The sequence below is a fragment of the Paroedura picta genome, chromosome 5 (genome assembly GCF_049243985.1).
Source record: "Paroedura picta isolate Pp20150507F chromosome 5, Ppicta_v3.0, whole genome shotgun sequence".
Classification (NCBI taxonomy): Eukaryota; Metazoa; Chordata; class Lepidosauria; order Squamata; family Gekkonidae; genus Paroedura; species Paroedura picta.
In genome coordinates this window covers 101,668,713-101,693,973 of record NC_135373.1, presented here as the reverse complement: position 1 = coordinate 101,693,973, position 25,261 = coordinate 101,668,713, and the positions used below count along the sequence as shown (strand labels likewise).

Below are 25,261 nucleotides of genomic sequence, written 5' to 3'. Positions count from 1 at the left end.
AGGCGGGGGGGGTGGATGTGAAATGAGGAACAAGTTTTAGGTCGCTCTAGCCGTCACTTCCGCAGCTCTATCGTTCCCAGAGTGACACTCTAGGCGGTTTTCTGAGTGCCTGCTCTATGGCTCCAGGCGACCGGACCGGGAGGGCGCTGAGGATCCCGTCCCCTTAACCGAGAAGCCCTGGCGGCGGCGGCGGCGGCGACGTTGGCGGGGGGAGGGGCGACCGAGCCGATGGAGGCGGAGACGTTGGAGTCGAGGATCAGTGAGTGGGGAGGCGCCTCCGGGGTTCACGCCCACAGGCTCGGAGGGGACCCCCGCCCCCCCTCTCCCTCCCCGTAGCCCTTGACTCGGCGCAGGGAAGAGCTGTGCTGGTGGGCCAGGCCGGGAGGAATCCCTCCTGAGGAAAGGGGCAGGAGAGTCGAGGGGCTGGGGGCCCCAGCACCGTCTGCGTCCTTGTTAATTAATCTGGGACATTCATATAATTGTTGGTCTTACTTATAGAATCATAAGAGCTGGAAGGGGCCTCCGGGGTCATCTAGTCCAGCCCCCTGCTCAGTGCAGGAACTTCCAGCTACAGTCAGGGAGCAGTTCTGAGCGAGTCTCCCTGAAAGCGAGTCCCGTGCTCTGCAGGGGGGCTTGCTGTCAGGAAGGCGTCTTTAGGATTGGTGCCTTTATCGTGTCTGCCCAACCCGCAGCGATTGCAAAGGAAGACTCGCTCCGGTGGGAAGAGTAGGCCCGTCCTGGGCATGTCTGCTTGCAAGAGCGCCTCCTTTGAATAATCCCAAGGCGTCGTCCTGTCAGCATTCTCGGTAGCGAATGAAACCCTCCTTAAAAGTTTGGACAAGATCCACCCACCTCCCAAGCATATTTTACCCATTCTGGTTTTAAGTGCCGGAAGATTTTTAAAGTTGTGTTCAGGTGTATGGATTTTGAGCTAGGTGTTCTTAAATATGTGTTTGGGTGCTACAGTTTTAAGTGCATATTCTTAGCTGGATCTTTCTCTCTGTGTTATGGCTATAGTTATTTAATGAAGCAGGCACTCTTCCACAGGAACTCTGAGAGTATGTTGAAATTTAGGTGACAGAAGTATGTATTTGAGGAAGAATCAACATGGATTTTGTAAGGGAAGATCTTGTCTTGCTAAACTTTTAGAGTTCTTGGAGGGGGGTGAACAAACACGTGGACAAGGGTTACTACTAGATGTTTAAAGTTCCTCATCAAAGGTTCCTAAGTAAACTCAGCAGTCATGGGATAAGAGGATAAGATAACTCTTCTTGTGGATTAAAATTGGGTTAATTAACAGGAAACAGAGGGTGAGCATTAATGGGCGGTTTTCACAATGGAAGGTGGTAAAAAGTAGGGTACTACAGGCCTGGTCCTTTTTTACGTGTTAATTTATGGAGTTAGGAGTAAGCAGTGAAGGAGTTAAGTTTGTGGCCAACACTAAATTGTTTGGTGTGATGAGAACCAGGGAGGACTCTGACACGCTCCAGAAAGTTGGGTGAATGAGCATCACTGTGGGTGAGTGCAAAGTAACACACATAAATATACATTAATGGGATCTGAACTTGTGATAACTGACTAGGAGTTGTGGAAGATAATCTAATGAAAATGTTGACTCACTGGTTGTCAGTAATGAAAAAGGCAAATGCTATGCTGAGAATTATTAGGAAGGGAATTGAAAAGAAATCAGCCAGTATCATAATACCCCTGCATAAATCAATTATATGGCTTCATTTGGAATATTGTATACATCTCTGGTCACCCCCCCCCCAAAAAAAAAAGTCCTGGAAAAGGTGCAGGAAAATGTATTTATTTATTTATATTTATAAGCCATCCCTGTTGAACCAGTGATCTCAGGGTGGGTTACAACAATGTAAATAAAACCTTGCAATAAATAATACATTTAAAACTTATATAAAATACATTTAAAATTAGTTGGATAAACATATGGAGCAGAGATCAGTGACTATTAGCTGCAAGGTATTGATGGAACCCTCTGTCTGGGACGGTGGTGCTCTGTATTCTTGGTACTTAGAAGGCTTCTGGAGTTTTGGCCCTCCTGGTAAATCTGATGGCACCTGGGGGTTGGTCACTGTGTGATATTGGATTGGATGGGCCTTTGGCCTGATCCAACATGGATTCTCTTAAGCCCTTGTGCATGTTCTTGGCTGTCCTGATAGTGCTTATTTAAACTGAGTCTTGTGTTATTTATTTTCCACATTTGCCTGAGTCAGTCTTTAGGTCCAGATCCTATTTTTGTTGTATAGGAAAGGCCCCCGAGTTGGAATATCATGTATCAGATAGTGCTGGAGCCAATCAGCTTTTCTTACTGGTGGAAAAGGAAGGTGCGCTAAAAAAGCGATGCTGGGAATTGTGGGACCTGCAAGAAGAAATCTGTGCTGGAGAGGGGCTGTAGAAAGGAGGGGAAGTGGGTGAGATGGAGTGGAAAAGCCAGCAGGAACCATCCAATTGGCTTTATTTCTGGCATGTTGGATCTCTTCCCCTCATGACTACTGTCTTTTTTCTTCTGATCCAGACAAGGCGACAAATCCTCTGAACAAGGACCTAGAATGGGACAGTATCAATGCTTTCTGTGATCAGCTCAATAAGGAGCTAGAAGGGTTAGTATGCTCATTCCTTTTTCCCACGAAATGTGGTTTGTTTGTGAGTGTCAGAAGCAGATTTTGTCACCTCGATCAGCAAAAAATAATACTGCTAGTTTGTGGGAGCTATTGGCAAACGTACAAAAAAAAAACACACAACAGGAACCTGTGAGGAAACCTATCACATTTTAATTGGGTTGCTAGGAGTTGTGGAATGTAGAAAACAAACAGTAAAAGAAGTAAGTGTTTAGTAAACTAAGGCATTGTTGAACGGATGCTGTGCACAACAATATTTTTTAAATTACCCATTATAATGCTGCACGAGAACTGGGGCAATTCTTATCTTGAGTAAGGAACATTACGTAAAAGCTGTGAGCCTTAGTAAATGCACCAATGATACTTGGATCCTGCCTCTCACTGACACGTTCAGGTCACATGTCCTCTCTTTCCATAAGCTTTAATCTTTCAAGCACCAAAACTAAGATGTTATTTGTGGTTAACCCAAGTATAATGGAAGACTCCACAGCAATACCTTTTCTCAGCAAGAGCCTGTGTTGGGTAAAGTATCACACGAGGCCCCAGGAGAGCTAGATGAAAATTTTCTCTTGGCTGAGTTGGCCATTCATTGTCTCTCAAGCTATCTTACCTTGCTGGGCTCTTCTGATCTATTGGGGGACAGGAGAAGTATGTCACCCTGAGTTCCTGTGAGGAAGGGAAGGGGTTAAAATGCAATAGAAATTTGATGGCAAGACCTGTGTCATCGCTTCACTAACCATTCCTGTGTCTTGGTATTCAGCCCACCCCTTGCTACCCGGCTACTAGCCCACAAGATCCAGTCTCCACAAGAATGGGAAGCCATTCAAGCTCTCACGGTAAGACTTCACAAGCTTCTTACTGCCAGCTTAATGAAAAACTGTAGAAAGGTTTATAGAGTGTTCATGCATGGTACCTTAACAATGCCATCCTAAAGCATTCTACTCAGAACCCTATATGAGGCTGTTCAGTGGGGCTTACTCCCTGGAAAGTGGTCTTAGGATTTGCACTGTAAGTTTGTCTGAGAGGTAAACGCATTTTTCACTTTGGGTACCATCTTTGGCCGGGTTAGGATGCTGAACCCCTGCACTCCTTGGACAGTGTTCTCTTTCAGGGCTGGGAGTAATCGGTTCTAGTGGGTTGATTCCCCTTCCTGTGGCAGCTGCCCTGAATGTTCATACTCTATTAATGTTCAAAGGGGATCCCTGCACATGCCAACTCCATTGTCTTCTGTCTCTTTGACATTTTGCCTTGGCAACTTTTCAGGGTTGACGTGGGAGTGTAACTCAGAGCAGGGGTGGACAACTTGTTCGGTACCCATGACAGCTGTCAAAACATATTGCCAACTTACATTGTAATGGGTACATGAGTAATATTGAGTTAGTGGTGGAAGGGATCTGATGACCACATAGTCCAACTCCAACCCTTGTTCCAAAGCAGGGTTTTTCCATGTAAGAGCCAAAAGAATAAAGTAATCCAGATGGCTAAAACAATTGAATCACGCCAGGAGAGCCAGTGTCAAAGAGTGGTTAGAACTCAATGGGTGACTTTGGGTGAGTCACTCTCTCTCAGCCTAACCTACCCCAAAAAGTTGTTGTGTGAAGGGCAGGATAATAAAAAGAGATAATAGATACCTTTTTTTTACTCCAGCACCCTGCTAACAATATCCATCTTATTTCTTCTGCCAGTACTCTGTTCCAAATCAAGCAGGGAGGGCACTTTGTTGAAGCCTGTAACTGATGAAATATCTTAAAACATACTTTATGAATGATCCCAACTAGATTTTGCAACCGGTGAAATTCCTTGCGTTTGACAATTATAAGGAGACTAGAAATTAAGCCCGCTGTATAAAAAATACAGCGAGCGCTAGCGGGCGGTGGGTGCGGGAGGCCCCTCCCGGCCCCCGGCTTCAGCACAGGGCTTGGAGGCCCACACTGAATTCTGCACGGACCCCCCCCCCCCATTATGCCCGGCTTTGAAGGCTCCCCCCACCTCCCGCTCAACTCCAGGGCTTCGGGGCAGGCCCTTGGGCCGCCCGAAAGCCTCCCCCCGCTCAGGGTCGCACGGTAGGTTAGGCCAGCCAGCTGCCTACCTGCCTTGTCGGTGGACAGCCACGTAATGGTGGCTGTTGTCCAAAGGCAGCCCAGGTTGGGGGGTGGGCGGGTCAACTCGTCAGTCTGGGGGCAAGGGGCCAATGACCTCTCTTCCCCATCCCAGACTGAGCCCTCCCCCACACCCCTTACTGCTTTATTTATACCGCTCCCACGGAGCAGTATAAAGATTGTTCCAGAATTTTATTCACAGGCCTTGAAAACAGTCTCCCAACCTAATGTTGTTAAATGAGAGTTTGTTGACAGTAGATGCAACAATCCAGTAATAGCCTTTTCTTTGGACCGAAACCAAAATACTGAGAAATGCTGGTTTAAATGACTCCTTAAAACCAATTGTCTGTTGACTATATACATATGAACGCTACTTTTAAGACCTTCCCCCCTCCCATGTGTCATTCCTACTGAGATTTGAGACTTTGGCTCAGGTGTCTAATCAGAACCATCTAAGCCATTATTCTGTGTCTAATGAATTGTCCTCAACTGTATACTCCTCAAAGGCAAGGTGAGGGATCTTTGAGTCCCTGGGAGGAACAAGCACTGTTTCTGTGGCATGCTGGAACATGTGCCACTTCTAATATGGGATCTCTGTCATGGATTGTCAGCACATACAAGTAATTTTCCTTATCTACATTTTAGTTTAAAGTGGTACATTCCAACTTCAGGGGTTTGTCTCAATGCACCTATGAAGCGGAGGGTAATCTAGCCTTGGAGGCAGATGGGATTGCCTGTGATTATTTCCAGTCTCATGCTTGAGACCAGACTGGGGACTAAAATAAGGCTGTGTAGGACCCTATTAATAGCAACCATGTGGGTAGATTTGCTGGCTTGATAAGAAAACAGCAGCACAAGTGGCTTGACACCAGAATGAATAATGTGGATGGGGCCTGGTGTTGTGAGATTGGCAATCGGCACAGGCGTTCCAGACTGCTGCCGGCAACCCTTGAAGCTTTGTCATGGGTGGACAGAACTCTGGCTGTGACATCAGCCGGTGCTGTGGAGATGCTTACGGTGTCATCAGAGTCAGGTGGTAGGCGATGCGAAAGATCACTACCAGAGACCCTGGAGAACTGTCACCAATCTAAATAGTGCTGACCTTGATGAACTCCTGGTCCAGTTCAATATAAGGCAGCGTCACATGTCATGTATCTCTTGCCAAGAAGGAGGCCTTGAGAAGCGAAGGGATCTATTTAATGCAAGCTGGAAGGTATGCTTCATCCGAATGCTCTGTGTGCAGTCTCCTAAATAGTCCGCTCCCCTTATTGAGCTGCATCCAGGAGCTGGGATTGGGAGGAAAAGGACTCCCAGCCCCTGAATTCCTCATCCTGTGCTCTCTTGCAGGTGCTGGAGGCCTGTATGAAGAACTGTGGCAAGCGCTTCCACAACGAGGTGGGCAAGTTCCGCTTCCTTAATGAACTCATCAAGGTGGTGTCACCCAAGGTTGGTCTCTTTGCTGGGGTGGCGGGGTTGAGTAGGGGGAGAGGGCGGGGCTGGTGTCATGGGTTTGAAAGAGCAAGGTATCCCCTGTGCAAGCACCGAGTCATGTCTGACCCTTGGGGTGACGCCCTCTAGCGTTTTCATGGCAGACTCAATACAGGGTGGTTTGCCAGTGCCTTCCCCAGTCATTACCGTTTACCCCCCAGCAAGCTGGGTACTCATTTTACCCACCTCGGAAGGATGGAAGGCTGAGTCAACCTTGAGCCAGCTGCTGGGATCGAACTCCCAGCCTCATGGGCAGAGCTTCAGACTGCATGCCTGCTGCCTTACCACTCTGCGCCACAAGAGGCTCTTGAAAGAGCAAAGAAGGGAACATTTTGTATTCTTTCGGGCTCAACACCCTGTAATGAAGAGAAATGGTAGAAAGGAGCTTAGGAAAGAAGGTTAGTTGACTAGCTCGTGACCGAGCAAGCCAAAACTTCATGAGAGCTTTGAGGTGTATTAGGGGCTACTTACAGACACTGACTTGCATTCACTCCAGTGTTGGAGAATCTCAGTGAATCAATTGGAGTTCGCCTTATATGTGCTGGGAGGTCTGGGCTCTTATATACCTTACACGTGAACCGTCGTTGAAAAGCATTTAGTGTATCAATGCATCCTGGTTGAATCTCTCTGTTCATTTTTAACAGGCCCAGGGCAGCTTTCAATTTCCTCCGTCCCCCCCCCCATTCTAGAGGAAAGAGTAGATTTTCTTCCACCAGCGACTACTATGTTACTGGAGATGGGGGGTGAGGGGGACTGCCTTGCCTTGCGTCACTCTCTGTCTCCTGAGAAAAGGAGAAGTCAACAGGAGCCAGAGAAACTTCTAGCTTTCTCTGAGATGAGTTAATCTGGAGATAGCTTCTTTTGCATGCTAAGGAACAGCTGCTACTACATGATTAAGCTATTCAGCAGTTTTAGCGAAAGCTAGTGGCTGCTGCTGATGGTAAGGATTGGAGCAGACCGTTGTCCAGATTAAGTCAGTCCTACACCTCTCCTTGAACTTGATCTGCTTGTAGTAGCTGCTGGTAGAAGAGAATCTGCTTCCTTCTCCAGTATTCTGAAATGAACAGAGGATGATTTAGATAGATTCACATTAGATGAGTAATAAGTGAACCCAGCTTTCGGCTCTGGAGCAGTAATGTAAATTATGGGAAGAACCTGTATTCTGTGGGATTTGTCCCATCCTGGCTAACAGTTATTTTCTTCTCCCTGTGTGTTTTAATAACTTAGCCATCCAGAGTTAAAAGATACTCTTGGGACTTAAAAGATACTCTTGGGGCTGCTGTTGGAATGGAATACTGAGCTGAGATGGGCTAGTCCAGGCTTTCTCAACCAGGGTTTTGTGAAACCCTGGGGGTTCTTGACGGCCCTGGAAGGGTTTCCCACAGAGGTGGGAGTTAATTATATATAAAAATTTGTTAAATATGGGTGATATGGCCATAAATAGTCATGGCAACCCTCTCCACCCAAATGGTCACTGATGGGCCTGGAAGGGGTGGGAAGGGAAGAGGCCCCAGATAAGCATGTACATAGCTGTGCTTCCCAACCATATTCTGCACGATCATGCCACTTCTTGGGTTTCTCAAAGTGTGAAGAATGTTTCAGGGGTTTCTCAACAATAAAAAGGTTCAGAAAGGCTGAGCTAGTCGGATTCTGCAAAGCAGTTCCTAATTTTCTTGATGAGGGGGGGTGTTTCTGGGTTTTCTAACTGCACCTATTAACACAACTGGGAAGAGTTTCTAACTTGCCTATTGTCCTTTTAGGCAGTGGGTATAAAGAACCATTCTTGCCAATAGTAAAAGTGACCAGTGATGGGGGAGCAAATAAGATTTCAGTGTGGTTTTGCCTCTTGCTGGCTGACAGTGCCTGACTAACATGTTAAAATCAGAGTCCAGCAGCATCTTTAAGACCAACAAAGATTTATTCAAGGCGTGAGCTTTCGAGTGCAAGCATCTTCCTCAGACTAAGAACTGACCATCATAACAGTAGGAATATATAAGCCATGTTAACTGTTCTCTACTCACCCCACTCCACTCCAGCCAACCAAACTCACCTTATGCTTGAGCCACTGAGATCACTGTTCTCCTTGCCCCCGCCGGATTTCCTGAATGCAATTTCTTTGTGTTTGACATGAGTCTATGATTGTCTCCGCTCAGTATCTAGGAAGCAGGACTTCTGAGAAAGTGAAATCTAAGATCCTGGAACTGTTGTATAGCTGGACGTTGGGGCTGCCACATGAAATAAAGATTACCGAGGCCTATAAGATGCTGAAGAAACAAGGTGAGACATCTTGCCCCGCATCTCCATCATTCGCTGTCTGTGTGGACACAAAACAGTGCCACCTCCAAAGCTGAGCTGAAGTTCTGCTTATTATTAGTAGTAAGGTAAAGGTATCCCCTGTGCAAGCACCGAGTCATGTCTGACCCTTAGGGTGACGCCCTCTAGCGTTTTCTTGGCAGACTCAATACGGGGTGGTTTGCCAGTGCCTTCCCCAGTCATTACCGTTTACCCCCCAGCAAGCTGGGTACTCATTTTACCGACCTCGGAAGGATGGAAGGCTGAGTCAACCTTGAGCCGGCTGCTGGGATCGAACTCCCAGCCTTATGGGCAAAGCTTTCAGACGGCTGCCTTACCACTCTGCACCACAAGAGGCTCTCTTATTAGTAGTAGTAGTAGTATTAATATTAATAATAATATTTATTACTTGCCTCTCCCCAAAGGCTCGAGGCAAGTTACAGTATTAAAACCCAAAATAAAACCCCCAATAAAAACCCTACACATAATACAACACAATCCAAAGATGACTTTAAAAATCACACATTGTACAACTATTGAATCTGAAGGCACCATGGCATGGCCTCATCACTCTCCAACAGAGTGCCCAAGGGGAGTGCAGTGCAGTGCAGGGTTTATTAAGCTATCATTTCCTGACCCTTCAGGTGGCATCTCTTTAACCCATACTGATGAAAAATGGACATGGTCTGTAAGTTGGTAAAATCTTTCTTGCCTTGCAGGGATTGTGAAGTGTGATCCCAAATTGCCAGATGATGCACCCTTTCCACTGCCTCCTCCTAGGCCAAAAAATGTTATCTTTGATGATGAGGAAAAGTCCAAGGTGAGGACTAACCTGGTGCCAGGGATACATATTCTGCAACCAGTTCCTTCATTGAGTGGGTGCTTTATAATTTCTTCTGTAAGTGGCCTTTCAGTTTAGACCTGTAGTGTTACCAGTTCTTGGGCAGTTAAAGGCAGGGCTTAATAAATCCCAGTCGCCAGGTTGTCATGTTACCTAGAAATTTCATTGTGGCATCCAGCATTTTGAGCAATGATTTTGTTGTGATGTTTCTCCATGATCGTCCGAAGTACAAAGCTTATTATTTCACATCAGAACATGTTGTGTTATATTGACATTAAAATGTATGTGCAGAACGTTTCTGTCATTGCTGGCTTATATGTTAACTTTATACCCTTCTCTGGTGGTATATGAATCCATTTCTTAAACAGCAGCATTGTATACTTGGTCCAGTATTCCAGTACAGAGATGTTTAAAGCAGTAATGAAATTATGAGAAATTGGAGAGACACAAGTCTTAGGGTTAGAAGCCAGTTTTTTATTGTAGCGATGATATCTACAGTCACTATTAAATTAATTTCTATAGCATAGCACTTTTGTAATAGCTTTAGTAAGATCCCAAGAACCTGTAAAGAAGCTAGGATTAGGCTAAACAGTACCAATAATGAAAAAAATGTGGTACTTAGAATGTGAAACCCTGAAGTCCGAATGATGAGTCTGGATCCTTAATGTTTAGGGCTGTCTCCTCAATCCAGGGAAAATTTGTGAAGGTCTGAATTGAGTGACTGTTCCAGGACTCCTTTCTTGATCTGCCATAGTTTCCGTGCCGCATTTAAATTATTGGTTAAGGATCTGATGCTAGTATCTCCCTTTTGGTTGTGGTTTTTCTATTGCATTAGAAGGCAAGTTCCACCGCTGGATGTATTTTGCACCTGTGCCATCTGGAATATCAGATCATCTGTCTTATCAATTTCATAACAGTATAATCTCTTAAAGAAAGGAGAAAGAACACCTTAGAGGTCTGTCATGGTCCAGGTTGCTTGGAGAATTCTGTTTTCTGAAATGCAAGCTTACTGCTATGTAAGCAAAACATTTCTCTGCACGACACTTCCCCCCAGAGGACCACCACAAAATGCAAACAAAGGGCTACTCCACATGCTACAAACCTTTCACATGGAAAACACTTCTGTGTAGAAATTAGCTTGAATGCTACATGCATTCAGGAGTTATATTGCATTCATATACTTTTCTGTGGTTGAAAGCTATATATGGCTGTGACAATCTATACATAGGTTTGACGTGGTAATGCCTATGCAGAAATATATATTAAAAAGTGGTTTGAAATGTTTGTGGTTTCAGGTATGTAGGGGGAAAATAGACCTTTCTCGACATTTCCCTTGCGGTTGGAACAACTTGGGTGATTCAGATGCGAGTTTCTGTGAGACTAGAATTTTATAGTTGACTTTCCTGCCTAAAGCTAATAATTATAATAGCAATTGATGGTTTGAGTGTAGCTCATTTCTCTTACGGGCTTGTCTGTTTTTGCTGGTTTATTGACTTTGATTTCCTTGATGTTTCTGATGATCTCATCCTATTAAACATTCCATTTCTCAGAATTGTTTCAAAGAGAGGGAACTAGGATTTTCCAGAGTATGTGATCTTGGCTCACATCCTTTCTCCCACCTGATACTGAGGCAGCAGCCTGGCTCTAGGATTGGAGTAGGCTGGCAATGCTGACTCATTTTGAACTGGATCATAGTGACAGATTCTCTTTTAATTGCTCTCAGGTTCCACAATTGGGAACGTGTCTGTCCGTTAATCTTTAATTTTGACATTTTTGTTTCCTTTACTATGTTTTCCCCCTGGAGTTGAACCCAAACAAATGATGATCTGATAACTTCGCTTGTTATTTCTGTAAGCCCCCTGTATCTGGTAAACATTTTCAATATGCTGTGGACTAACCCTTGATCCACTTTCTGCTTATGTGTGTGGTCATGTAACTCCCATTTCATTGTCTGACGAAGTGTGCTGTGCACACAGAGGTTTCCACCTTGAATAAAACTTAGTTGGTCTTTTGAAGCTGCCCCAGGACTCAAACTTTGTTCTTTTTGAACTGGCTTACTTTTCTTCTGTCGTTTGTTTTCCTACTCGGCAGTTTTGTCTGAAGTGGAACTGACCGTGTATTTGTTTTTCCATTGTTGTTATTTGCTCTGTATACCTGATTGTTAGTATTATGATGCCATCAAGGGAGAAAAAGCCTGAGTCACTTGCAGGTACTCAGGCCTGGATGTGAACAAAGATTAAGAGTTCACTGGGCCAAAAACAGGTTTAAATCTGCCACATACAATTAATTATTAACATGGTAATGGTGGCTTTCAATGTAGATTTAAGTTGATTTTTCATGGCTGATTTTTAACTGGCTGAATATTCTTTTATATTTCCTCCCGAGGGTTGAATTTCTTCATTGGGTTCTTGTAATTGGTAAGAAATTGACCTGCTTGTCTTTGCAGATGCTGGCTCGCCTGCTCAAAAGCTCCCACCCTGAGGACCTCCGAGCTGCCAACAAGCTCATCAAAGAGATGGTTCAAGAGGTGAGTGTTTTCACGTGGGAAAGGTTTCCACCCCCATCCTTCAACTGGGATTGTTTCTCTTATGTGTCAGTCTTCCTCTAAGGAGTTCAGATTAGAGTGATGCCATCACAACAACCCTGTGAAGCTGCTGATGCTGGGCAAGAGTGAGTTGTATAGCTGAGCAGAGATTTGAACCTTGATTTTCCCAGTGCAACTCTAACTATATGGCTACTGCATCTACACTAACCTGTGGACTGAGAATGGCTCGATGAAATGAAGTTAGACAACCATGTGTTTGTATTTTTCACCTGTTAGCATTGTGAAGGGGTGTTCCTGAAATTACAAGTAGTTTGGTATTGTACTGAGGGTAAAGAGAGCTAATTGGATGGCCACGAATTCTCTTGGTAGATAGCCTAGCTAAATCCTAATGTTAAACGAAGATGACAGCAATATTATCCCGCTATGCAGTGGTCTTAAGGTCTCCATCAAAACTGGAAATCCTTCCAAATACCAACCAAGAAGGCCAGGCCTTCTGTATTTGCTTATTCCAGCCATTCCGATCTCCAGAGGGTAGAAGCAAGGGGAAAGCTGCTCTCACCTTTATTCTCCTTCCAGGACCAAAAGAGAATGGAGAAGATCTCCAAGAGGGTGAATGCCATTGAGGAGGTGAACAACAACGTCAAGCTGTTGACAGAGATGGTGACAAACTATAGCAAAGGGGAGACAACAGAGAGCAGTGAGGACCTCATGAAGGTGAGAAAGGGGAACTGGGTATAGGTCACTGGTAGTGGTCATTCATGTAGCACTCTTTGAAGACAGATTCTGCTGGGTAGCCGTGTTGGTCTGAAGCAGCAGGACAAAATTTGAGTCCAGTGGCACCTTTAAGACTGTCAGAGTTTTATTCAAGGTGCTAGGGCAAAACCCTTGCATTCAGGAATACAGTGAGCAGTAGCCCATTGGGGAGCTGGCTCGGAGGTGGCTGCTGTGTCCACACAGGGCTGAGAAGCACCTGCATCCGTGCTGGCGCAGCAGCAGCACCCCATAGCCCACAGGGAGGTGGGTGGGCAGGTGGCAGGGAGGATTCTGGTGTCCCCAGGCCTGCATGGGACTGCAAGGCCATGGGGAAGGCCCCACCAGGCCTGCACAGCTGCTCCAGCATGAGGCTTGGAGGCAGGTTCAGGCCATGTGGAGGTGGATGGCCAGGCTGCAGTTAGGCTTTGGGATGTGGTGTTGATGCAGCCTTCCTCCCCCCCAACAGACTGTGCTGAGGCTGGGACCAGCTGTCATCCCATGCCCACCCTCCCCCTCCCTCCTTCCCTCCCTCCTAGCTCCTGTTCACTGGCTGGCTTACCTTGCGGGGCCAGGCCAATAGAGCAGGCTGGTGCTTCTTCCTGGTGGAAGAAGTTGGAGGAGGAGGCAGCCAGGGGCAGGACAGCCTACCCGATTGGCTGTTTGTTGGATAACCAGCCAATTAGGTAGGCGTTCAGTTGGTCATGGAAATCCTCCCACAACCTCAGTTGTGTCTTATATACAGTACTAGCAGTAGAGCCCGCTGTCAAAAAAATACAGCGGGCCCTAGGGGAGGGTTTGCTTCCCCTCACGCTCATGTAGCAAAATGTTCCCCAGGCCCCAGGGCTTGGGGAGCATTTTAAAGGCGAGGGGAGGGCTTTAAGACGCTGGGCAAGCCCCGGGGAAGGCGCTCCGCGGCTCCTGGAGCCGCGGAGCGCCTTCCCCGGGGCTTGGCGAGCGTTGTAAAGGCGAGGGGGGGCTTTAAGACGATGGCCAAGCCCCGGGGAAGGTGCTCCGCGGCTCCTGGAGCCGCGGAGCGCCTTCCCCGGGGCTTGCCCAGCGTTTTTAAGGCGGCGGGGGGGCTTTAAGACGATGGCCAAGCCCCGGGGAAGGCGCTCCGCGGCTCCAGGAGCCGCGGAGCGCCTTCCCCGGGGCTTGCCCAGCGTTTTTAAGGCGGCGGGGGGGGCTTTAAGACGCTGGGCAAGCCCCGGGGAAGGCGCTCCGCGGCTCCTAGAGCCGCGGAGCGCCTTCCCCGGGGCTTGCCCAGCGTTTTTAAGGCGAGCCGTTTTCGGGGCAGGGGCCAGGGAGCCTACCTTCGCTCTCAGATACAGATTACAGATAAGCTTTTGTGTGCATGATTTAAAGAAGTGTGCACGTTGGTCTTAAAGGTGCCACTGGGCTCCAACTGTGTTATGTAGCACTCTTGTGTATCATGTCATCTGCCTGTTTCCCTGAAAAGGTTGAAATGTTTCATTTAATGTGCACTTCGTGGGATGTCATTTGAAAGTATTTATGAACTCTAATTTAACAGATCTGCTTGCTGACTTTGGAATGGAAGGTCTCTCCTCAGAATCTACCTAATGCTTAGTTGTCTATTTGAAGGCTCCCTATAGAGCTGCTAAGCTGAAGGAGCCCAGAACATAACAGGTCTGCTAAGCACTGTGATAGAAGACAGATGGGTCTGTGACCATGCTAATATGTTATCACTTATACTCAGCAATTTTACCACTGTTGATGTGTGCAACGTGCACTGCCAGCTATCTCTGGAAGTACAGCTTCATTCACTACTCTCTTTGAAGTACTGATATTTGAAATCTCACTTCAGTTCCACACAGATTTTGGAAGGAACCGTGGTTTAGAGCTGAATCACATGCTTTGTTTTGTTGAGGTCTCAGGTTCTGTTGCTGACATTTCTAGTTTGAAGAGCCCAGAGTAGCAGGACATGCACCTCAGACCTTGGGGAGGAGTCGCCAGTTGATGGGCCATACTAAGTTATAGATGGACCAGTGACCTGATTCTGTATAAAGTGTTCATATGTTCTATTTATCTTTGTTTTGTCTGGGTTGATTCTCAGCAGGTCTTTTTGCGTCCCATTGTTGCCCATCTTGTTCCTCCCGCTTTTTAATTATTGGATTCACAACATAAATTGCATGCGTATCAAATACACACTCCGCAATACCATACGCCGCTAGTAATTGGCTGTACTGTCCAAGCTAAGCATTGTAATACTGAACCTCTCCGACAGGAGCTGTACCAGCGTTGTGAGCGCATGAGACCCATGCTTTTCCGGCTTGCCAGTGACACAGAGGACAATGACGAGGCTCTAGGTAAGGGCAGCCAGACAGCTTCGCCTGTGGCTCTTCTCCAGTGTCATGTGCATCCCCATGGTTTAGGGTAGGGGTAGTCAAACTGCGGCCCTCCAGATGTCCATGGACTACAATTCCCAGGAGCCCCTGCCAGCGAATGCTGGCAGGGGCTCCTGGGAATTGTAGTCCATGGACATCAGGAGGGCCGCAGTTTGACTACCCCTGGTTTAGGGTGCTTGCAGATACAATCTCAAGAAACTATTGTCTCCTTCATATTCCTTTATGGCACACTGTAACTGTCATTGTCAAGATTCAGGTAGGAATGATCTTGCCATGAGACTTGTGATTTGATCTTACAGGGCTAGCTAGCAGCTTCCTCCCAGTTCTGACACCCCTTCTCATGCTCCCCCAGATCCTGTTTACAGTATGCACACATGTGTATTGTCCAGAACAGATGACTCTCCTGGATTGAACTTTGTTTTGAGGGAAGGCTACCTCAAGGGGGGTTCTGTGCAGTGTTTTCACATATACGCAAACCTAGATCCCATGTTGCTATAAAGTTGCTTTGGTAGTCCTTAAAACAACAACAATCCAAATCAGATTACAGTACAACCATTCCAGCTAAGTGATTGTAAATTAATCCCACACGCTCTTAATTCTTTAACCTGCACAATACATTTTAGCATACACAACTGATGAGGCTCCAAATTCACACGTGTATCTATTATTGTGGGAACTTTGGGTGCCCATGAAGCCTCACTCTTGTAACGCTGGTGTCCTCTTGTTGCAGCGGAAATTTTGCAAGCCAACGACAACCTCACCCAAGTGATCAACCTCTACAAGCAGATTGTGAAAGGAGAGGAGATAAATGGCGAGACTGTGGGCGGTTCCCTCCGAGGTGAGTCTGCGGGGGGACAGAGGCCGGGGAGAACTTGGCCCCTCCTGAAAGGAGAACCTGAAGAGCAATTGGTTGGGCCTCCCACAGAACATCCAGGGTTTGCTCCAACATTTTCAACCTTTGGACTGTAAAGGAACCCCTGAAATATTTTTCCGGTTTTGAGGAACCCCAGAAGTGATGACATGCCCCTCCAGAAGTAAAATGCGGGAACCAGCCAATCGACTGATCAATCAATCATTTATCATTTCCATTGTGGAGAAAGACTAGGCCTGTAGAGCAACAGGGGAAGGGGGCGCCAGTGACGTCTAGTGATGTCAGCAGCCATCTGAACTTCTGGGAAAGGCTGTGTAACCCCCGGGGGGAGCAGTCACGTAACCCCAGGGTTCCCCAGAGTCCCGGTTGGGAATCCCCGGTTCAGACAAAGTAGTAGTGTGGGAGTTCAGCACAAGCTGCTGACAAGCATACAGGAGTGATTGCTCAGGAAGGGCATGGTTTTTGTCCTCCTCTTCAGGGTCTTTTGTCTACAGGCTTTGTTTCTTCCCCCAGGCAGCACTTCAGCGCTTCTGGACCTCTCGGGACTGGACATGCCACCCATTGCCCCCTCCTACCCAGCCATACCGACATTCTCAGGTGGCTCAGTGGCTCCCGTGCCAGAGCAGTGCAGCTCCTCATCCTTGCTGGACGATGAACTCATGTCCTTGGGTGAGTCCAGGGAAGTGTTCAGTGCTATCTCTAGGTTATTGTGGAATGGAAAGGGGCTGGTGTGAAATGGGGCAGGGTGTATGGGAAGGCCCCCACTGCCATGAAGCTCCGCTATCCTGTGATGTCAGGAAAAGGTCTCTGTCTTCTTGACAAGCATTCGGGGCAGGTTCGGGTATAATGTTTTTTGCAGAGTCAGGCAAAGCGCACTTTGGGGCCTGCAGGGTACTCTGAAGCAAAGCTGTCCCCTTCTAAGCCCCCTGACTGCAGAAGGGAGCAACTCTGCGGAGGATTGTGTTGTGGGTAATGGTCATGTCAGGCCAGGACAGCTCTCTTCATCCTCTTGGGAATTCCAGATGCCGCAGCCCTATTTGTGAGTGGGATTCGTATGTTACTCGGTTTTCTTCGCTCAGTTTGTATATTACTTGGGGGTTTTTTTGCTCATACTTGTGCAAATCACTTGCATATTAAATTAACCCCAAAACAAAGCACTGTGATAGTAGAAAGAATGAAACACGAGTGGCCCCTGCGTCTTTCTGCTTGCAAAAAAAGCAACTGCTTAAAGGGTAAGCGGCAGCTTGCAGGCTGCTGTAGACTCCGATCTTGAATGGTGGTTCCCCAGTGGACTTTAACTCTGTCTCAGAGCTTCTCAGCTCCCCGTATGGGAAGCTCTGTTCCTTCTGTGCTGTGTGGGTGAGCAGCCGCTCATTGACACCGGAAGCCCCGCTCAGTAGCAGGCGGGAGCCACGCAGGGTCTCGAACTACCCATGGCCCATTTCAAGATCAGAGCAGTCCTATTCTGCTCAGGATGTGAATTGCTCCACTCTGGGGGTGGGGATCAGAGGGAACTGTGGACTGTGTTCTGAGTGGGGGTTTGTTTCCCTCATGCAGTAAGATAATGACAAGAAAACTATTTTAGCGAATGTTTCCTGTTGCAAAGAACCGAGACAGGTTGTGGGTGTGCACCGAGCAGAAAAACTAAATTAGCTTTGGACTTGAGACCTGGAGCACACACGCAAGATCCCATGCAGCAAATAAGCACATGCTAACCAGCCTTTTGGAATCTGTCAGAGTGTTTAAAGGACGTCGTTTTCCTCTCGCACCTTTGGTACATATACGTGTGCAAATGGACATTTGCATCTTTGTTTATCCAGCTGGGTCTCTTGTGAATAAAGGTGCCAGAAGAATGCACCTGTCTCTACAGTGGCTTCACTCAGGAAGACCTGAGTTCAGGGTTCGTGTTAAGTTCCGAGATTTGCTGGGCATCCTCGGGCCGGTCGTTCTTTCAGCCTAACTTCTCACGGGATTGTTGTGAAGAGAAAAGGGTAGGACAGCCGCGTATGGTATGCTGTGCTCTTCAGCAGAAGGGCAAGCTGAAGGCAGAATAATAAAATGAAAGAAAAAATGATACCCAAGGACCCATTGAGCAAAGCCCAGGGATTTAACGTTGCCCAAACAGCAACAGGATGGTTGATCCCAAATGCCATTCTCAGTAGAACGAGAACAAAGAGGAGGCTGGGGGGGGGGTGAGGGGGCTTCCCTCTTTGGCATTCCTCCAAGTCTGGCAGAGTTGTGAGTGGCCCTTCACCACTTTAGGGGCCCCCTTGGGCAGGTGGAGTTCAGAGTCTTCTTGCCTGGCATTGTGGGACTTCATTTCTCATGTCTGCTTTTTCCATCCCTCTCTCTAGGGCTTAACGACCCAGCACCAGCCTCAGCCCAGGGTCCAGATAATGGTGGTTGGAACAGTTTCCAAGTAAGGCTCTGGGGAAACCGTGGGGATGCTCTCAGTTGAAAAAGACCAGGCTGAAAGGTTTGGGCCCAAGGGGAAGTGCTGAGGCACGGGACTTTGCAACGCTTGTGTTCTGCAGGGGAGTTGAGGCCGGAGCCCAACGGGATTAACTTTCTGCTCTGATGAACTTGCTCTGCAAAACTCGCACCTGATGATGGTGTTATGTGTGTATTGCTCTATGTATATGTTTCGGTTGGCAGTATTTCCCCATCACACATACTTGGAACAAAAGCATGCACACACACACACATGCTCTTTTGCTTCATTGGTCTTTCATCTTGGTGGCATGCTGTTTCCACATAGATGTGGCCTGTGTGTCAGAAATCCCAAAAGAGTGAGGTTGTCCCCACCATCTTCTTAAACCCCAGCTTGGGGGATCTTCTCTTGGGGAAAAGGGGGAGGAGTGGAGCCTCAGTCAGAGCAGAGCCAGAGAATTATTATGATTTTGATTTTGATTTCTTACCCGCCACTCTCCATAGGACTTGTGGCGGGTTACAAAAGTGCATTAAAACCCCAATAAAATTGGGGAGCAATGCATGCACAACAATCCAATACAAAAATACAAGGCAGCAGAACAATAATACAACAAACCCCCTAAAATTAGCCCTATGGGCGACAGCAGGGGAAGCTGACATCTCACCCGCCATCAGAATAATCTGGGAAGGAAGAAGAAGCTTCCTCACAGCTAAAATGATGGCCTTTTCTTCAGTGGTCTTTGTGAGAGGAGAGGGGACTCCTGCTCCTTTGGAGTACCAGCAGAGACCTGGGTGGCTTGAGGCTCCCTCTTTCCCTGAAAGCACCCTCCTAGACAAGCTCTGTCTTCGCCAGCTGTGGGGTTCACCTTTCTGGCGGTGCCATCCTAAACAGGGTAACGCCCTTCCAAGTCCATTTAAATCTGTGAGCTTAGAAGGGTGTGGCTAATTAGTATGGCACTGAAAACCTTACAGGTCAACATTGATCTGCTTCCCTGGGAAGGAGAGGGAACTAGAAAGACCAAGGGGGTGGGGGAGTACCCAGGAAAATATGAGGTGGGGGAAAGAGACGGGGTTTTACTCCCTCAAAATATGCAGCACACACATTTTTATGGAAGGCAATCTACAGAGTTAGAAAACAACCTGGCTATAGACATATATAAGACAAATTTTCAAGCCGATATTTATTGTTTAGGTATGAACTATTTTGGCAATAGTTAATATGCTATAATGTGTTTGATGATACATTATAAAAGATTTTAAATCGTTCAATATTAATACGTTTAATTCAAAATCTGGATCTGGTGTTAGCCCTGTCGTGAATAAGCGGTTTCTGCTCAAATAATACCTTTTCATGTTGATTTTCTTTCCTTTATACCTCACTCTTCTCCCCAATGGGGGCCAAAGTGGCCGTCCACCTTCTTCCCTTCTCCCTTATTTATCCTGACAGCAGCCTTGTGAGGTATGTTAGGTTGAGAGCAAAATAACGAAGAGCTGATGGCCAATGACTGCTGGCTTGGTTGTCATGCTTTGGCTTGGCTCCTCTTCTCACTGCAGTCCTCTGACAGCCCTGAACTGGGCACTGCTTCGCTCCCAACGGGGAAGGCTGACGCTGGACCACCTGCTGCAGCGCCTCCCACCACCACCAGTGGCCTGGATGACCTGGACCTGTTGGGCAAGACTCTGTTGCAGCAGTCCCTTCCGCCAGAGTCTCAGCAAGTCAGATGGTAGGAAGCAAGGCGGGGAAGGGCTGAGAGCGGCTTCCGTCTGGAGCTAACTTCCAGGCGAAGGGCAGGTAAGTCACTTGCTTCGCATTGCAACAGCCTGTGTCTCTTGTCCGCCTTGCAGGGAGAAGCAGCCACCCCCTCGACTAACACTGCGGGACCTCCAAAGCAAGAGTGGCTCCAGCCCATCTGCGACCACCAACAGCACCCCACCCCTCTTCCAAAGTCTCTCTGCACCTCTGCCCCTGCCCTCAGAGCAACCAGCACCCCTTGCGGTCGCTCGAGCGCCTCCTGCACCTTCTGCAGTTGCACTTCCCATCGCAGGCCTTCCCGCTTCAAAGGCACCCCCAGAGATCTCTCTGACAAATGTCACTGTGCCTCTGGAGTCTATCAAACCAAGTGAGTTGGAGGATAGCCTGAATCTGCGTGACGTGGCATGGCTCTGTTGCTTAGGATGCGTAGAGGGAGATTTGCACAGAAAGGACTGCCCCTCTGCTTGTGGGGTGGTGGATCGATGGCTGTAGTCCACAGCAGTGTGTTGGACTCAGTAGTCTGTTCAGCTCTGTGGGGAACTGGTGGGGGTGGAAATAGCCCAACACATCCCATCAGTCAGAAATCTGCTGTGAACACAGGACTGGCAATCTTCAAGCACTTTTCTTGGATGCTTTAGGATGCTTAGGGCTGATCCTGCGTTGAGCTGGGGGTTGGACTAGATGGCCTGTATGGCCCCTTCCAACTCTATGATTCTATGACTGTAATTGATGTTCACAAAGGTTACATAGAGAAGCTACCTTAGTGGCTGCTGTGACTGTCAGCCTCCCTGCCCTTGGAGACCAACTTCTGCAGTCTTGAGGTCTTGTCGCAAGAGATTTGTAGGGGCCAAGTTTAGCCTAGCAAAAGGGAAGGGATTATTTGTCGCTTTGCTCTCTTTTAACCTACCCTGTGTTGGTCTTTAGCCCGTAAGTGATTTAATCCTTCTCTCTGTTCTGTGCTCATCCCGACATGGCTTCACTCCAGGCAATATCCTCCCAGTGACTGTATATGATCACCATGGCTTCCGTGTCCTCTTCCACTTCGCCAAGGACTCTCTGCCCGACCGGCCTGATGTGCTGGTGGTGGTCATCTCCATGCTCAGTACAGCCCCCTTGCCCATTAAGAACATCGTCTTTCAGTCTGCTGTCCCTAAGGTGATGTCTTCATGGTGGGAAAGTATCATAGCCTTCTCTTCAACCTGCTTTTCCCCTGTACCGTTCCTCTGTTTAATCCATTACTAAATTTATAGTCCGCCCCTACTGGCCCTGCCGTCTCAGCGCTGTTCACAACAAACAATAAATAGAGGTAACTGAAAATATTAAAACAGCCAAACAATCAGTGACATGATGGTTTCAATTTCCACCTTGGAACAAATGGGGAGCTGTCTGACTTGATGCTGGGGGAGGCCTTTAAGGGGGGTGTAGTTGCTTGTCCAGACTGGCCTCAATTGTAGGCCCTGCTGGGCAAGACTCTGTGACTAAGGGAATTGGCTCCTGTTGGCCTGGCAAAATCCTTTCTAGCAAACAGATCACTGGTCTGCTGCCTGGGCTGCTTTGAGGAGGAACGTGGCAGGTCAGCTTCCCCTGCTAGAACTGGACGGCCATCATCCCTTGGGCTGCTTGTCCCAACCCTACAGCTTCTACTCCTGCATACCTCCTATGATGCCTGGCAACCTGAGCCAGAGAGGGGTGGTGTTTTGGGAAAGGCCTTCAGCTTGATTATTGGAGAATGTGATTTGCTTGCAGAAGGGCCTAGGATCTCCACTGGAAGGATATTATGTAGAGGGGCAGGGAAATCCTCTCTGTGACCTTGGAGATCTGCTGGAGTTTGCTACATTTGCATCTTCCCATTTTTCTTCCATCATGGAACCCAGTGACTTAGATCAGGGTCTCAGGAGGTCTCCCTGATCCAATCCAGACTAGCTTAGTTTCAACACTGTTACCGTTTTGTTATAGTGAAGAGAGCATTGGATTAAGACTTGGGAGACATAGATTCAAATCTCCACTTGTCCATGATGCTGATTGGCTGACCTTAGGCCAGTTACCTACACTAAGTTGTTGCAGGTAGAAATGTGACAGGTAACTACTGTGTGCCTTCCTGCCATTCCCTGAAAACAACTGGTCTGGCTAAAAATAATTCCGCTTTATAAATAGACCCATGAGTCACTAGTTGTGGATCCCTAAGTAGATGCATTAATCAAGGAAAACCATTGCATAATTTTACATTTCTTGTGATCCGTTCTTTGAAGGAGGGGAGTGTTGTAGCTTGTAGGGGCTGTGTGTGTGTGTGAGTGAGAGAGAGAGAGTTGCTACAGTCATGAACCAAAATATCCCACAAATTGTTTGACATGATATCCAGGAGGGAACTGTTTTAGAGCAGTATTTACTTAGCTGGAGTGGTCCCAGAGGTTGTTCTGATGTTGTTTGTTTAAAACACAGCTATCTGGCACTTTCTTAGCTATTGTTCCCAAGGTCGAATATCAGAAAACCAACAAGTCAGACCAATTCTTAAACTCATGGCCATAAAACCCAAAAAGCTGTAAAGATTTTTGAGTAGCAGTGGCAGGTGAAAGGAAGAGGGGAAGGAGTTTGTGGGAAAGGCACCTAGATCAGGGGTAGTCACAACCTGTGGTCCTCCAGATGTCCATGAACTACAATTCCCATGAGTCCCTGCCAGCATTTGCTGGCAGGGGCTCATGGGAATTGTAGTCCATGGACATCTGGAGGACCACAGGTTGTGACTACCCCTGACCTAGGTGGGTTTTTAGCAAAATGATTCCACTATCCTGATGACCTGGCTCACTCAGGGGCACGTGCAATCTTCTCATCTGTGCTCTTAACCTGTCATTTTTTGCAGGTGATGAAGGTGAAACTGCAGCCTCCCTCTGGGACGGAGCTCCCGGCTTTCAACCCGATTGTGCCCCCCACAGCCATCACCCAGGTCCTTCTGCTTGCAAACCCACAGAAGGTAACGGTGCGTTCTAAAGAGCCCCTGAAGCCCTCTTTCACCCTCTCCCCTCTGCTTCCAGCCTTCTTCCAGATGGGTGGTGGTCACTGCCTTACCTCCCTAACCGTGGCCCCTCTTTCCTTCCATCCAGGAGAAAGTGAGGCTGCGATACAAACTGACCTTCACCATCGCAGATCAGACCTACAACGAACTGGGAGATGTGGACCAGTTCCCTGCTCCAGAGTTATGGGGAAATCTCTAAGACCACAGCAGGTGTGCTGTGTATTAACTTCTATGGACAAGGGCCTTCCCAGGGCTGGCTGGCCCTCACACTCTCTGCTCTCAGACTGGAACGCTGGCCGTCAGCAGCACGCTGCGTGGGGAGGATGGCAGGCAAATGAGAAGGGACGGGGTGCCTATTTGGGAGTTGGTGGAGCTGCTGGGAGGACTTGAGTCAGCTGCTCTGTTTTTCTACCTTGCTTTCTGAGCCCCTCGCCCTCCTCTTGCTTTCCCAGGTGTGTCTTTCCTTTCAAGGAAAGGCGCTGAAGATTAGCTGAGGCCGGCTCTGAGGAACCTGGTCCCGCCCAGGGAGAAACTCCTTGGACCTCTTTTCTGTCTTGCTGAGATTCCGTCAGACCATTACCCTTTAGTTCTTTAGCACTCCACGAGCATCCCTAAAGTCCTGGTCTCTCCGGGATGGTGCAGGGTGTGACGCCTCTTTGCTGTGTATCTCTGCACCCGGGACACCAGGTTGGATTGGTGGGCTTGGGTGGGGCGAAAGGTCTTGCCGTTTTGTCATAGGAGTTCCCACCAGCTCCTTCCTGTCTCCGAGGGCAACAGAGCCTTAGGGGAGGTGGGTCTTTTGCACTCAAAAGGCACTTATTCCTCTGACAAAGTAGGCATGGGCTGATTTCCCCCAGTATGCATGTGAAGCTGCCAGTGAGCAGGGCTTGGGTTAGAGGGCAGGGAGGAAGAAAGCCTTGTGTGTCTGTCTGACATGCCTTACACAAGAAGGACTCGCATTATGGCCTTACAGAGCAGTTACGAGGCAGGGATTGTACTTTTGTGGCTGTTGCAGCCTGCTGGGGGTGACCGTGGTTATTCCACTCCTTGGCTTCCTTGATCAGGGCAGGGAACGGGCAGCTCAAGTAGAAATCGGTGTTTGGGGAGGGGTGTCCCAGTTGCTGATACTGGCCGTGGCACATGGCAACCCTGCACCTCCCCATACTATGAATTCCAGCAGTTAAGACTTGTGCGGCACAGAAGCAGGCCTTGCGGGGGGGTGGAGGGGGTGGGAGAGGAAAGGCTGGCACAACCAGCTTTCTTTCCCCACATGTCTGTGCCAGCTGCAACCGCCCCTCTTCTCCCTCTCCCAGGCTGCAAGCAAAGAAGGATGCCGCCTCTCTGACTAACTTTATCCTTGTGTCGTGAGCAAGCTGCTTATGGAAATGCCTGGGAGGGAAGGCTCAGTTTGCTGAGCTGCTCTGCAGGAGGAGGAGTTGGGCTTCGTGGACAGGAGTGGCACGAAGAACTGGGGGGCTGGGCCGGCATCCTTACCCACATGAGATCGTGTGCCTGTCTTTGAGCAGTGACTGGCAGCTTTTGGTGGGAAGGCCTTTCTGAAGTGGAGTTTCTGCTATGACTGGATGCTTTTACTTTCTGGTTCCTCTTTCAGGGTTATTCCCCCCCCCCCCCCCAAAAAAAAAATTCTCTCTCTAGATTCGGTTCGGTTCTTGAACAGACTTCTGCATATTTTTGGTGCAAATTCTGCACATGGAAAAGGACTTTAAAATAGACTGTGTGTGAAATCTGCTGTATTGATGGGAAATAAAGAGATTTCTTCCCTAAAGTGTGTCTTAAGAACAAGGGGCATGAGTGGACTCTTATCCTCATACATCAAATAAGCCTTATTTTTTTCCTCTGCTGGGAACCTGAAGATTTATCATTTGGTTTTCTGCCCAAAGGAGCAATGTTCGGATGATGACCAATTCAGCAACCTGCATCTCAGACAAACACTCTGTATTCTGCATGCAATGAAAAGAACTAAACAAACCTCATAATTCTGATTTGGCAGGAGCTGAATTGTGTGATCCGCAGCAATAACACTTCCCAGTCATCCTGGCTTCTGTTCCTCTATCTCAATTCCTGTTTCAGTGCCAGGAACTTCAAAGGCAATTTTAAGATATGACTCTGCGCACCCACACTGGGCCCTCTCCCCCTGCTTGTCATGGGGCAGTGAT

At 47.9% G+C, this 25,261-nt stretch overlaps 1 protein-coding gene across 8 annotated transcripts; it reads left to right on the top strand.

The window, feature by feature from the left end:
- GGA1 (golgi associated, gamma adaptin ear containing, ARF binding protein 1) lies at window positions 1-24,870 on the top strand. 8 transcript variants are annotated; one of them, XM_077339576.1, is made up of 18 exons: window positions 1-259; window positions 2,537-2,621; window positions 3,400-3,475; window positions 6,086-6,184; window positions 8,380-8,503; window positions 9,238-9,416; window positions 11,806-11,886; window positions 12,481-12,618; window positions 14,900-14,981; window positions 15,751-15,858; window positions 16,405-16,560; window positions 18,246-18,310; window positions 19,876-20,045; window positions 20,167-20,441; window positions 21,060-21,229; window positions 22,932-23,048; window positions 23,173-23,294; window positions 24,398-24,870. In XM_077339576.1, the coding sequence occupies exons 1-17, from the start codon at window positions 229-231 to the stop codon at window positions 23,281-23,283; spliced, it is 2,067 nt and encodes a 688-aa protein (XP_077195691.1). In that variant the 5' UTR covers window positions 1-228; the 3' UTR covers window positions 23,284-23,294; window positions 24,398-24,870. The 8 variants fall into 8 exon arrangements, with proteins under 8 accessions (XP_077195691.1, XP_077195690.1, XP_077195693.1 ...); XM_077339578.1 differs by having other exon boundaries at window positions 4-259; window positions 22,932-23,042; XM_077339575.1 differs by having other exon boundaries at window positions 3-259; window positions 23,173-24,870.
- The last annotated feature ends 391 nt before the right edge of the window (window positions 24,871-25,261 follow it).

What these genes read in the sequence shown, in the direction of transcription:
- GGA1 (XM_077339576.1), top strand. Translation starts at nt 229, where the DNA reads ATGGAGGCGGAGACGTTGGAGTCGAGGATCA. An exon ending in CGATGAACTCATGTCCTTGG is followed by an intron (nt 16,561 to 18,245) that starts GTGAGTCCAGGG and finishes CCCTCTCTCTAG; the next exon opens with GGCTTAACGACCCAGCACCA. An exon ending in TTCAGTCTGCTGTCCCTAAG is followed by an intron (nt 21,230 to 22,931) that starts GTGATGTCTTCA and finishes CATTTTTTGCAG; the next exon opens with GTGATGAAGGTGAAACTGCA.